We start from the raw sequence: 13,402 nt of genomic DNA, 5'->3' as shown, positions 1-13,402 counted from the left end.
GGGCTTACACACTTTGAGTATGTACCTGAGGCAGTAGAGAGTTAAATGACTTGCACAAGATTAAAAGGAGTGTCGGTAGGTTTTGAACTCTGGCTTCCCTGGTTCTTAACCTGCTGCTCTAACCACTAGGGTATTCCTCCACTCCATAAATAATCAAAAATAGAATTTGATTTGTCTTATATTTTGGTAGCTCACCAGAGATGTGCTGCAGCAGTGATCCTGGGTGTAGATGCGGAGAGGGCCTTTGATAGGGCCTCTTGACCCTATCTTGTTCAAGCTTTGGGAGAATTTGTCATCTCTGGACAGTATCTGGCCTGGATTAGGACTTGATCCTCAGACTTGCTAGAGCCTGTGTGTACAAACATGGGCTATACAAATATATTTGAGCTTGCCTGGGGTAGTAGGCAAGGTTGTTTGCTTTTCTTGAGGTTTTTTTTTGTTTGCCTTAGCTACCCTTGGCACAAATGGTACGCTGCTCTTTTTTGATTCGCGGAATTAGGTGTGGGGGAGTGCAGAATAAAATTCTTCTGTTTGCAGATGATATCCCGTTCACACTGTCAGACCCCATGGAACCCTTGTCAGCTGTTGGCGTCTTGTTGGAAACGTTTGGGCAGATATCAGGATTTTAAGATTAATAAATCCAAACTAGAGGTGTTAAACCTTACAGTGGTTGAGCCTGAGCTGGGTCATGTGCAGAGTCGTTTCACTTATAGCTGGAATGCCAGTTCGGTATGGTATTTGGGCGGTCAACTTGACATCCACCTTGGAGAGTTTGTTTCACGCTAATTACTCTGGACTGTTGCAGAAACTCTGGGCAGATCTAGACCGGTGGCATAGTCTGCATATTTCCTGGTTGGGTAGCGTTCACGCGATCAAGATGATACTATTCCCAAAACTCTTACACTTATTTGCACCTTTACATGTCCCTGATCAGTTTGGTTTTTTTTGAAAGCTGCACTGAAGGGTTTTTCAATTCATATAGCAGGGGAAACCACCGAGGGTGCAGAGGCAGATGCTCTTTCAACATTGGCGACGGGTGTGGGGAGGATGGAGGTGCCCAACTTCAGGGCTTACTATTAGGCTGCCCAGCTTAAATATCTTGTAAATTGGCAATGTGATCGGGATAAAAGCTGGGTTAAGATGGAGCACACCCTTATGGGGGATACTCCATTATGGGTGCTGCCTTGGAGTGGAGGAGTAGCCTTGTGGTTAGTGCAGTGGACTTTGATCCTGGGGAACTGGACTCGATTCCCATTGCAGCTCCTTGTGACACTGGGCAAGTCACTTAATCCTCCATTCCCCCAGGTACAAATAAGTACCTGAATATACTATGTAAACCTCTTTGAACGTACTGGCAAAAACCACGGAAAGGTGTTATATCAAGTCCTATTTCCCTTTCCCTATTTGAGATTCTACATGGAATGTTGCTAGTGGAGGAGTAACCTAGTGGTTAGTGTAGCAGACTTTGATCCTGGGGAACTGAGTTCAATTCCCACTGCAGCTCCTTGTGACTCTGAGTAAGTCACTTAACCCTCCATTGCCCCTGGTACAAAATAAGTACCTGAATATATGTAAACCGCTTTGAATGTAGTTGCAAAAACCTCAGAAAGGCGATATATCAAGTCCCAGTTCCCTTTCCCCCTTTCCCTTATGACATCACAATATCAGAAGTGAGCCAAGTATCAGGCAATCAAGCCATTGTGACATCACTGAAGAGGTTGGCTCTTATTGGTGGAATGAGTGGAGGAGTAGCCTAGTGGTTAGTGCAGTGGACTTTGATCCTGGGGAACTGGGTTCAATTCCCACTGGCCCTTGTGACTCTGGGCAAGTCACGTAACCCTTCATTGCCCCAGGTACAAATAAGTACCTGTATATACTAGGTAAACCGCTTTGAATATATTTGCAAAAACCAGAGAAAGGCGGTATATCAAGTCCCATTCCGTATTCCCCCTATCCATACCAGTCCTAGGAAGGCTTATGTGTACCACTAACCCTATTATCATTCAGACTCTTAAGCTTTGGCGTTATGACCTGTGTCCATCTTCTTCTGGGTCGAGCCTATTTCTCTGCAACTGTGGGAGGAGGCTCTGGGAGTAGATTACGCAGATCATGAGTGGGGGTGATATATAAAAACCTTTTAAGAGTATCTGTTTCTAGTAGCTTAGTTGAGAATGGATATAAACTGTTCTATCATTGGCACCTCACCCAGGTACTACTACTACTACTACTTAGCATTTCTATAGCGCTACTAGGGTTACGCAGCGCTGTACAAGTGAAAACATGGGGAAGGACAGTCCCTGCTCAAGAGAGCTTACAATCTAAAGGTAACAAACTATGTAGTCAGTGTAGTCAGTGTATCATGAATGGGGAAGGTGGTTAGGCGCCAAAAGCAAGGGAAAAGAGATGGGTTTTGAGTAAGGACTTAAAGATGGGCAGGGAAGGGCGCATGGCGTATGGGCTCAGGGAGTCTGTTCCAGGCATAAGGTGATGCGAGGCAGAAGGGACGGAGTCTGGAGTTAGCGGTGGTGGAGAAGGGTACAGATAGGAGTGATTTGTCCTGAGAGCGGAGGTTACGGGTGGGGACATAGGGGGAGAGGAGGGTAGAGAGGTAATGGGGGGCTGCAGATTGAGTGCATTTGAAGGTCACCTCACCCAGGTACGCCTGAAAGCTGTATATGGGAGCGGGTCAGATCGGTGTTGGCGTAAATGTGAGGGTCAGGGTACTTATCTTCACATCTGGTGGTCATGTCCCAAAGCTCAGCATTATTGGGGGGGGGGGGGGGGGGGGGGGGATAGCTGATTGGGTGTTTGGCAGTTTGGTTGACCCCAACGATATCTTCTAGTTTGCGCCATTTTGGACCCACTGAGCTGCGTATGCCCTGAGTCGCAAGGAATCGAATCCAGTTCCCCAGGATCAAAGTCGGCTGCACTAACCACTAGGCTACTCCTCCACTCGTGCGTCTGGTGATTGATGGTACTCTTCAGCTACGGGGCTTTCTGAGTCTTCTGTGCAAGGTCCCATGTGGATGTCGCTTGTGGCATAGGTCTTGAGCGGGGGTTTTTGAGGAAGCGTGGTTTCTCCAGGCAAGTGATCTCTACGATGTTGGGTGTGCACAAGCGAGCCACATCCTTGGCATTTATTCAGGTCTGGCGGGTGTTTGAAGATTGCTGTTTGGAACGTAGTGTATCTCGTTTCCAGGCTTCAGTTTTGGTTCTTTTAGATATTCTCCAGGCTTGTGACCATAAAGGTGCAGTTAGCGGCATTGGAGTCCTTCCACGGCCAGGTTCGTTTTCTCCTGTCATCCCTTGGTGCCTCCTTGGGATTTGAATTTGGTCTTGGAGATATTGGTTTCAGCGCCTTTTTAACCTTTGGCTTCTTCGGTGTGGAGGATTTCGGAATTGCGGGCCTTGACATGTTGTTCGCATGAGGAAAAGGTTACTTTGCAGATGGTTCCGTCCTTCATGCCTAAAGTGGTTTCCATGTTCTGTGTGAATTGGGTAATTTCGTTGCTGGTTTTGGGACACGTCTCTGGTGATTGGGAGCAGAGACGCTTGGCGCGTTTAGATGTGCAGTGGGCACTGTGGCTCTGCTTACCTAGAATGGAGGAATTCTGTAGGTCATATCATCTGTTTGTGCCGTTTGGTGGCCCTAAGAAGGGTGTGGCGGCTTCCAAAGCTTCCATTGAGCGGTGAATAAAGGAGACCATTGCGTCTGCCTACCTCCTGAATGGCTAGAGGGTGCCGCTGGTGCTCAAGGCTCACTCTACTTGGGGTTGGATTTTGAGATGACAATTGCTCTGTTATCATTGGGTGTGTTGATGTTTTTTTTTCAATGGTGATGTGGTTTTGCGGACCAAGAAACTGTCTTATTAAAATAAAAATATAGTCAGATAAATATGAAAGTTTGGTTGCTTAAAATGGGCTGATGATTCAAACCATTTAAACGCTAATTATAAAGATAAAAAAAAACAATGTGAACTATATTATAGAACCATATCTGGACATAACTGGCGCTTTATAGCGTCCTCTCACAATTGTCATTCTTCAGCTAGAATTGGGTGAGCAGAGAGACCTGTCAGTTTGCTGGTTTGTTTGTAAAGTTAAGTTGTTTGTCCTTTCACCTCTCCCTTCCAGATATTCTCCAGTGTATGATCTCGTAAGCAAATTTCTAACGCAAGTGGAGCAAGAAAATCCAGAAACAGCAGCTGTCATACTTCTGGGAGTAGCCAAAGAACTAATGCTTCAGAAGGAGCGTCCACAGTAAGTATTCACCTCCAGGAGAGAGAGCACAAGCCCTGCTTCTGCAAGAAAATAAGATGAATTTTTATCCTAAACATAAATTGTCTTGAGTTTACTGTCTCCCTTTTGTAGTAACTGGCTGCTAAAATAGCTGTGTATTGAGAGCTAATGCCTCTTCCTTACTTACAAATGGGATTTCTCTGACATACTGAGGCTGATATAGTAAGGCGCCTTAAAATTAGATCTTTTTCTTCTCTTGTAGCATACAAGGGTTTACTAAACTTACTTCCGTTTCATAGCAATTTTAATATGTGCACTGCAGTGGCGTTACTTCCTGTTCCGGGGCAGAGGGAGCATGAAAACGAAGAGCCGGCAGGCGCATGGCAACCCCCCCCCCCCCCCCCCCCCCAGCAGCGTGCACCCGGGGGGGGTGGGGTTCTTTCGCCGAGGGGGGGGGGGGCGTCGCGCTGTTCCGGTGGGGGGGGCGCATCGGCGATCCGCCCCGGGTGTCAGCCCCCCTAGGAGCACCACTGGTGCACTGAAAGGGAAGTTTAAAGGTGAGCTTGACAATGCATAATCTGTGCTATCACTTCAATTGCATCAAAATATGCTAAATGATAGCTCACTTTATTTTTTTTGATTCACCTTTTATCACTGTTCAGAAGGAAGGGATCCTCAGGAGCTTAGCGGAGATTGGATGGCAGAGCCAGTGCTGGGAGGCGGGGCTGGTGGTTGGGAGGCGGGGCTAGTGCTGGGCAGACTTATACGGTCTGTGCCCTGAAAAAGACAGATACAAATCAAGGTCAGGTTTACATATAAAGTAGCACATATCTTGTTGGGCAGACTGGATGGACCGTGCAGGTCTTTTTCTGCCGTCATCTACTATGTTACTATCCAGCTTATAATCAAAACTTTTCGCCGGCGATCTTCCGACACAAATCGGGAGATCGCCGGCTATTTTGCAAAAGTGGCGAAAAGCATATAATCGAAAGCTGACTTTTTAACAGCATCGCCGCTTTCCCTTCGAATCGCCGGCGAAAGTTCAAGGGGGCGTGTCGCCGGCGAAGGCGGAACACAGGCGGGCATGAGCGTGGCTACCAGATGGCCGGCTTTCGCGGATAATGGAAAAATAAAACCCGGCGATAATCAGCATTTCACTGGGTTTACTTGGTCCTTTTATTTTCACGACCAAGCCTCAAAAAGTGCCCCAGCTGACCAGATGACCACCGGAGGGAATAGGGAATGACCTCCCTGTACTCCCCCAGTGGTCACCAAACCCCTCCCACACAAAAAAAAAATAAAAAGAAACACCATTTTTCCCAGCCTGTATGCCAGCCTCAAATGTCATACCCAGCACCCTGACAGCAGTATGCAGGTCCCTAGAACAGTGTTTGATGGGTGCAGTGCACTTCAGGCAGGCGGACCCAGGCCCATCTCCCCCCTACCTGTTACACTTGTGGTGGTGGTGGTGACCATGGATGCCAGTTTGTCGGGTTGGAGGGCCCATTACGGGGGGGGAGGAGGGGGGGGCACCTGGCCCAAGGCACTCGTTTGGTGGATAAATGTTTATACAAGAAGGATAAACCTTGTGTTCAACAGCTAGTGATTACGCTCGCATTTCTTATTAAAGTTTCTATTTGCATTTCAAGCTGTTGACAAGGCGCTGAATGCAAGGTTTATCCTTCTTATACAAAACTTTTATGACGAGTCTCTATTAGGGAATATTCAGCAGCTGACTGAGGGGTGATATGATAGAGGTCTACAAAATAATGAGTGGGGTAGAGCGGACAGATGTGAATCGTTTGTTTACGCTTTCTAACAATAATAGAACCAGGGGACACAAGATGAAATTAGAATGTGGTAGGTTTAAAACAAATTGGAGAAAGTTTTTCTTTACTCAGCGCGTGGTTAGACTCTGGAACTCATTGCTGGAGAAGGTAGTGACGGCAGCTGGCCTTGCTGAGTTTAAAGGGGGTCTGGACAGATTCCTGAAGGAAAAGTCCATTGATCGTTATTAAATTTTGGGTTTTTGCCAGGTTCTTGGGGCCTGGATTGGCCGCTGTTGGAGACAGAGTGCTGGGCTTGATGGACCTTTGGTCTTCTCCCAGCGTGGCAGTGCTTATGCACTTATGTACTTATGACTCCTGATGAAGGGTGATAAAACGAAACACAGTGTGTTGAGTTCAGTTGACTGGGATTTGTATATACAGAACGTACAATAAAAGCTACATGTTTTACAAGACGGTATCATCTTGATGCTTTATCTTCTTCCACTTCTGTGACTGTTTTGTTCATATTTGCTTTGAGGGATAGCTTTTGAAAATCCTACAAGTCCTGGAATAGTAGAGAGAAACATAATGGAAGGAGAAATTAGGTTGTACCTGATAATTTTTTTTCCATTAGTTCTTCACACTATTCCAGTAGCCCACCCGTGGTTTGAGGCCATGCTTGAGACGTGGAGTAGTGTTAAGTGTGTGTGTGTGTGGGGGGGGTCTGTTTGGTGGGCCTTGGCGGCCCGGTGCTGTTTCATTTCGTGTCATACTTCCAGGGACCATGAGTTTATGGTTATGGTTCATGTTGCTGGACATGCCCCTGGTCTGGGTTTTTTGTTTTCTCCTCGCTGACTTATACTGGAGAAGTGGGCTAGTTGTAGGGGTCTGTATAGTGGAGCTCAGTTCTGTATTCTCTATCTCCACTTGCTGGTTGATGGATATAAACATCCCACAAGTCCTGGAATAGTGTGAAGAACTAATGGAAAGAAAATTATCAGGTAAGACCTAATTTGTCCTTCTCTTGTATAAAACATGCATTGAGCACAGAAATTGCTTTGTAAAATTACCTTTTTTTCTTGATAGGACTCTTAATTCTGCTGTGGGCCATAACTGAAATGCGTTTTTGCCGTAAACTCTGGAATTCATTGCCAGAGAATGTGGTAAAGGCGGTTAGCTTAGCGGACTTTTAAAAAGGTTGGATGGCTTCCTAAAGGAAAAGTCCATAGACTATTATTAAATGGACTTGGGGGAAATCCACTCTTTCTGGGATAAGCAGTTTTGGGATCTTGCCAGGTATTTGCGACCTGGATTGGCCACTGTTGGAAACAGGATGCTGGGCTTGATGGACCTTTGGTCTTTCCCAGTATGGCAATACTTATGTGCTTATGTACTTGGGATTCTGAATGGAATCTTGCTACTCTTTGGGGTTCTACATGGAATGTTGCTACACTTTGAAATTCTGCATGGAATCTTGTTGTTCTTTAGAATTCTAGAATCTTGCCACTCTTTGGGTTTCTTCATGGTACTTGTGACCTGGATTGGCCACTGTTGGAAACAGGATGCTGGGCTTGATGGACCTTTGGTCTTTCCCAGTATGGCAACACATATGTGCTTATGTACTTGGGATTCTGAATGGAATCTTGCTACTCTTTGGGGTTCTACATGGAATGTTGCTACACTTTGAAATTCTGCATGGAATCTTGTTGTTCTTTAGAATTCTAGAATCTTGCTACTCTTTGGGGTTCTACATGGAATGTTGCTACTCCATAGACCATTATTAATTTGACTTGGGGAAAATCCACTGCTATTTCTGGGATAAGCAGCATAAAATGTATTGAGCTTTTTTGGGATCTTGCCAGGTATTTGTGACCTGGATTGGCCACTGTTGGAAACAGGATGCTGGGTTTGATGGACCTTTGGTCTGTCCCAGTATGGCAACACTTATGTACTTGGGATTCTGAATGGAATCTTGCTACTCTTTGGGGTTCTAAATGGAATGTTGCTACACTTTGAAATTCTTCATGGAATCTTGTTGTTCTTTAGAATTCTAGAATCTTGCCACTCTTTGGGTTTCTTCATGGTACTTGTGACCTGGATTGGCCACTGTTGGAAACAGGATGCTGGGCTTGATGGACCTTTGGTCTTTCCCAGTATGGCAACACATATGTGCTTATGTACTTGGGATTCTGAATGGAATCTTGCTACTCTTTGGGGTTCTACATGGAATGTTGCTACACTTTGAAATTCTGCATGGAATCTTGTTGTTCTTTAGAATTCTAGAATCTTGCTACTCTTTGGGGTTCTACATGGAATGTTGCTACTCCATAGACCATTATTAATTTGACTTGGGGAAAATCCACTGCTATTTCTGGGATAAGCAGCATAAAATGTATTGAGCTTTTTTGGGATCTTGCCAGGTATTTGTGACCTGGATTGGCCACTGTTGGAAACAGGATGCTGGGTTTGATGGACCTTTGGTCTGTCCCAGTATGGCAACACTTATGTACTTGGGATTCTGAATGGAATCTTGCTACTCTTTGGGGTTCTAAATGGAATGTTGCTACACTTTGAAATTCTTCATGGAATCTTGTTGTTCTTTAGAATTCTAGAATCTTGCCACTCTTTGGGTTTCTTCATGGTACTTGTGACCTGGATTGGCCACTGTTGGAAACAGGATGCTGGGCTTGATGGACCTTTGGTCTTTCCCAGTATGGCAACACATATGTGCTTATGTACTTGGGATTCTGAATGGAATCTTGCTACTCTTTGGGGTTCTACATGGAATGTTGCTACACTTTGAAATTCTTCATGGAATCTTGTTGTTCTTTAGAATTCTAGAATCTTGCCACTCTTTGGGTTTCTTCATGGTACTTGTGACCTGGATTGGCCACTGTTGGAAACAGGATGCTGGGCTTGATGGACCTTTGGTCTTTCCCAGTATGGCAATACTTATGTGCTTATGTAACTACATACTCTTGCAATTCTTTTAGCTTTGTTGCAATGGAAGGATATAAAACGACAACCTTTATATTCTTTCTGTCAGGACTGGCCAAGCTCAGGATCCCACTTCAACGCTGAAGAGTGCTGTAGTCCATTTGATGGAAAGGTAAGATGCTGCACCTTGAAGAAGGGAAGGATTCTAAGAAAATTCAGGTGTGACATTTTCTGCTTCTGCTCGTGATGACCCTGGTACTAACCAAGTACCAGGACCATCAAAAAGAAGTGGCTACTCTAGTTAACTGCAGCATTCAGTTATGGTAGAATTTGCTTCAGTGACTGATGAGGGCTGGCCCGGTGGCCCAACACTGGTTCCATTTGAGAGACCTGGGCTTAGTTCCTGGATCTAGTTTCCGTTTTTCAGGCTAAACAGGGCTCAGGTGCAGCAGAGGCAGCAGTTGTAAACCCCAGAAAGAAGAGTATCCCAATCATTGCTCAGCACTAATTCCTGGGGGCCAACTGGAACGTATTTTGGCCAGGTTCTGGAACAAGGGTTGTTATATATTTTTTTTGTTACATTTGTACCCCGCGCTTTCCCACTCATGGCAGGCTCAATGCGGCTTACATGGGGCAATGGAGGGATAAGTGAGTTGCCCAGAGTCACAAGGAGCTGCCTGTGCCTGAAGTGGGAATCGAACTCAGTTCCTCAGGACCAAAGTCCACCACCCTATCCAGTAGGCCACTCCTCCACTGTTGCTACTATTTGAGATTCTACATGGAATGTTGCTATTCCACTAGCAGCAACATTCCATGTAGAAGTCGGCCCTTGCAGATCACCAATGTGGCCGCGCAGGCTTCTGCTTCTGTGAGTCTGACGTCCTGCAAGTACGTGCAGGACGTCAGACTCACAGAAACAGAAGCCTGCGCAGCCTTCTACATGGAATGTTGCTAGTGGAATAGCAACATTCCATGTAGAATCTCCAATAGTAGCAACATTCCATGTAGAATCTCCAATAGTATCTATTTATTTTTGTTACATTTGTACCCAGCGCTTTCCCACTCATGGCAGGCTCAATGCGGCTTACATGGGGCAATGGAGGGTTAAGTGACTTGCCCAGAGTCACAAGGAGCTGCCTGTGCCTGAAGTGGGAATCCAACTCAGTTCCTCAGTTCCCCAGGACCAAAGTCCACCACCCTAACCACTAGGCCACTCCTCCACTGTTGCTACTATTTGAGATTCTACATGGAATGTTGCTATTCCACTAGCAACATTCCATGTAGAAGTCGGCCCTTGCAGATCACCAATGTGGCTGCGCAGGCTTCTGCTTCTGTGAGTCTGACGTCCTGCACGTACGTGCAGGACGTCAGCCTCACAGAAACAGAAGCCTGCGCAGCCTTCTACATGGAATGTTGCTAGTGGAATAGCAACATTCCATGTAGAATCTCCAATAGTATCTATTTTATTTTTGTTCCATTTGTACCCTGCTCTTTCCCCACTCGTGGCATTACATGGGGCAACGGAGGGTTAAGTGACTTGTCCAGAGTCACAAGGAGCTGCCTGTGCCTGAAGTGGAAATCCAACTCAGTTCCTCAGTTCCCCAGGACCAAAGTCCACCACCCTAACCACTAGGCCACTCCTCCACTGTTGCTACTATTTGAGATTCTACATGGAATGTTGCTATTCCACTAGCAACATTCCATGTAGAAGTCGGCCCTTGCAGATCACCAATGTGGCTGCGCAGGCTTCTGCTTCTGTGAGTCTGACGTCCTGCACATGCGTGCAGGACGTCAGCCTCACAGAAACAGAAGCCTGCGCAGCCTTCTACATGGAATGTTGCTAGTGGAATAGCAACATTCCATGTAGAATCTCCAATAGTATCTATTTTATTTTTGTTTCATTTGTACCCTGCTCTTTCCCCACTCGTGGCATTACATGGGGCAACGGAGGGTTAAGTGACTTGCCCAGAGTCACAAGGAGCTGCCTGTGCCTGAAGTGGGAATCAAACCCAGTTCCCCAGGACCAGAGTCCACCACCCTAACCACTAGGCCACTCCTCCACTCCCTTTTTGCGAAGGGTTGTTGGATTTATTGTATACGTTGTTTTTAAGATGCTATACAACTTTCTATGATTTTGTGCTGCTCTACTGGACAGCTTATTTTCTTTTTTGAGAAAATTGGGGTTCCTCTATTTTTTCACTTAGATGTACTCTTCTGTTTTATTTTTTCCCTTTCCCTTTCTGCAGTTTTTGAAATGATAAATATCTTAAAATACTAGAGGTTTCATTTGGTTTGTTTGCTATGAGACCAGTGTTAATTTTTTGCTTCGGTTGGGGGAAAAAAAAAAAAGAAAGATGCTTTACAATTTAATAATGGTCCAAAGCAAATAGGTGACCTTTAAAAGTTGACTAAAAGACACCATTTATTACATTTAGCATTTTTAGTTATTTAACCTTCAAAATGACTAGTGTGTGTTTTAATCATAAGCTTATTGTATTTACTTAGGGCTCTTTTTTTCACCCAAACAATTTGCATCTTACTTTCCAGGAAAGATTTCATCAGATTCATTGTAGCTATCAGTGTTAAGCTGTAATCTGCCTTGAGCTCATGATTGTCTAAGTGGACAATAAGTACTTGAATTAAATTTTATAATCAAATAGCAGTATAAATTTACTGTGATAAAAGGCATAATGCACTCCAAAGATTACCGTATTTTTCGGACCATAAGACGCACCGGACCATAAGACGCACCTAGGTTTTAGAGGAGGGAAATAGGAAAAAAAAAATTTGCTTTTTCCCTCCTCTAAAACCTAGGTGCTCCGGTGCGTCTTGTCCGAATCCCTCCCTCCAAGTTCCGGATCGCCCTCAGGGTTACCTCCTCCCCCCTCCCCGGCCCTGTCACCACCTCTCCCCTTACTCACGCGATCTTCCCTGGTGGTCTAGTGACGTCGGGGCAGGAAAGAGCCCCCTCTTTCCTGCCCAGCGTGCTGCTCTCCATCCTCCTGTATGCATTGCTGCCTGACGGTCTCAGCGAGATTCAAAATGGCCGCCGAGACTTCAATTCTCGGCTCTTTCCTGCCCCGACGTCACTAGACCACCAGGGAAGATCGCGTGAGTAGGGAGGTGACAGGGGAGGGCGATCCCGAACTCGGAGGGCGGGCGGGCGGCCTGCCAGCCAAATCTCTACCTTCGGACTATAAGACGCACCCCCCTTTTTCCTCCCAAATTTTGGGGGAAAAAAGTGCGTCTTATAGTCCGAAAAATACGGTAGATTTAGGGCTGATTTTACAAAGGAGTTTGCTCCAATCTGACACCCACAGTAAATCTTCACAGTTAAAGAAGAACCAGTTACGCATTTGAATTACTTGGGTATTTTTTCATTTCATTGTAGGATTACCGTAACTCTTCAGAAGATGTTGGTGCTGCATAATTTTCCTAACAATCTGTATCGGAAATTTGTAGATTTCTTCAAGTCTCTGGTATTTCCCCCTCACTGCTATTCCTTTACAAATAGGTAAACTCTTGGATATCAGCACAATTTAATACTAGCAGTATCATTCTGAGCTGGCTTGAAAATGTCTGTAGTTAAAATTCTCCTTCTCTTTGCTAGGCTTAATGTTTTGCCATGGAGTGACTACTTACTGACCTCTGTGTTAATGGGTCAGAATGTCACAGGGGAACGAATCAAGAAAGGAAAAAAGGAATTTCTTTGGGAGTCCTTACCTGTGGTGCAGGCTCGGGTGAAGAGAATGGAAGATGAGGGCAAGTAAGAACCTTTGCATGTGTCTCTGAACGATATTGTATCTTCATATACTCAAATACTGTGTGTAATTCTGACCTTTGCACCTCAAAAAAGATACAGTAGAATTAGAAAAGGTACAGAGAAGGGTGATGATAAAGGAAAAGCTAAAGGGACTAGGGCTGTTCAGCTTGGAGAAGAGATGGCTGAGGGGAGATGTGATAGAGGTCTACAAAATACTGGTAGACGTGAATCACTTGTTTACTGTTTCCAAAAATACAAGGATTAGGGGGCATGCAATGAAGCTACAAGTAGTAAATTTAGAACAAACATTTCTTCACTCAGGGTAGAGAGGTGTGGTAGCCGTGTTAGTCCACTCTTAAGGTTATCAATAGAAATCAAACAAAATAAAACATGGAAAAGAAAATAAGATGATACCTTTTTTATTGGACATAACTTAATACATTTCTTGATTAGCTTTCGAAGGTTGCCCTTCTTCGTCAGATCGGAAATAAGCAAATGAGGTAGCAGATAGTATATATGAGAGAAACATCAAAACATTACGCTCAGGGTGTAATTAAACTCTGGAATTCATTGCCAGAGAATGTAGTAAAAGCAGTTAAGTTTTGGATAAATTTCCTAAAAGAAAAGTCGAGAAGCCATTAGGATGGACTTGGGAAAATCCACTGCTTATTTCTAGGATAAGCAGCATCAAACC

General features: G+C 45.0%; 1 protein-coding gene across 1 annotated transcript in view; it reads left to right on the top strand.

The window, feature by feature from the left end:
• The window catches only part of LOC115476498, a 78,583-nt gene that overhangs the window by 16,045 nt on the left and 49,136 nt on the right, over positions 1-13,402 (top strand). Inside the window, exons 7-10 of the mRNA XM_030212899.1 lie at positions 4,135-4,260; positions 9,055-9,117; positions 12,337-12,459; positions 12,556-12,711. Coding sequence (XP_030068759.1) covers positions 4,135-4,260; positions 9,055-9,117; positions 12,337-12,459; positions 12,556-12,711 — 468 coding nt within the window. The remainder of the gene's footprint in view (positions 1-4,134; positions 4,261-9,054; positions 9,118-12,336; positions 12,460-12,555; positions 12,712-13,402) is intronic.

The sequence above is a fragment of the Microcaecilia unicolor genome, chromosome 8 (genome assembly GCF_901765095.1).
Source record: "Microcaecilia unicolor chromosome 8, aMicUni1.1, whole genome shotgun sequence".
In the NCBI taxonomy this organism is placed as follows: domain Eukaryota; kingdom Metazoa; phylum Chordata; class Amphibia; order Gymnophiona; family Siphonopidae; genus Microcaecilia; species Microcaecilia unicolor.
Note: the sequence above shows the minus strand (reverse complement) of the source record. Positions and strands in the feature narration are given on the sequence as shown.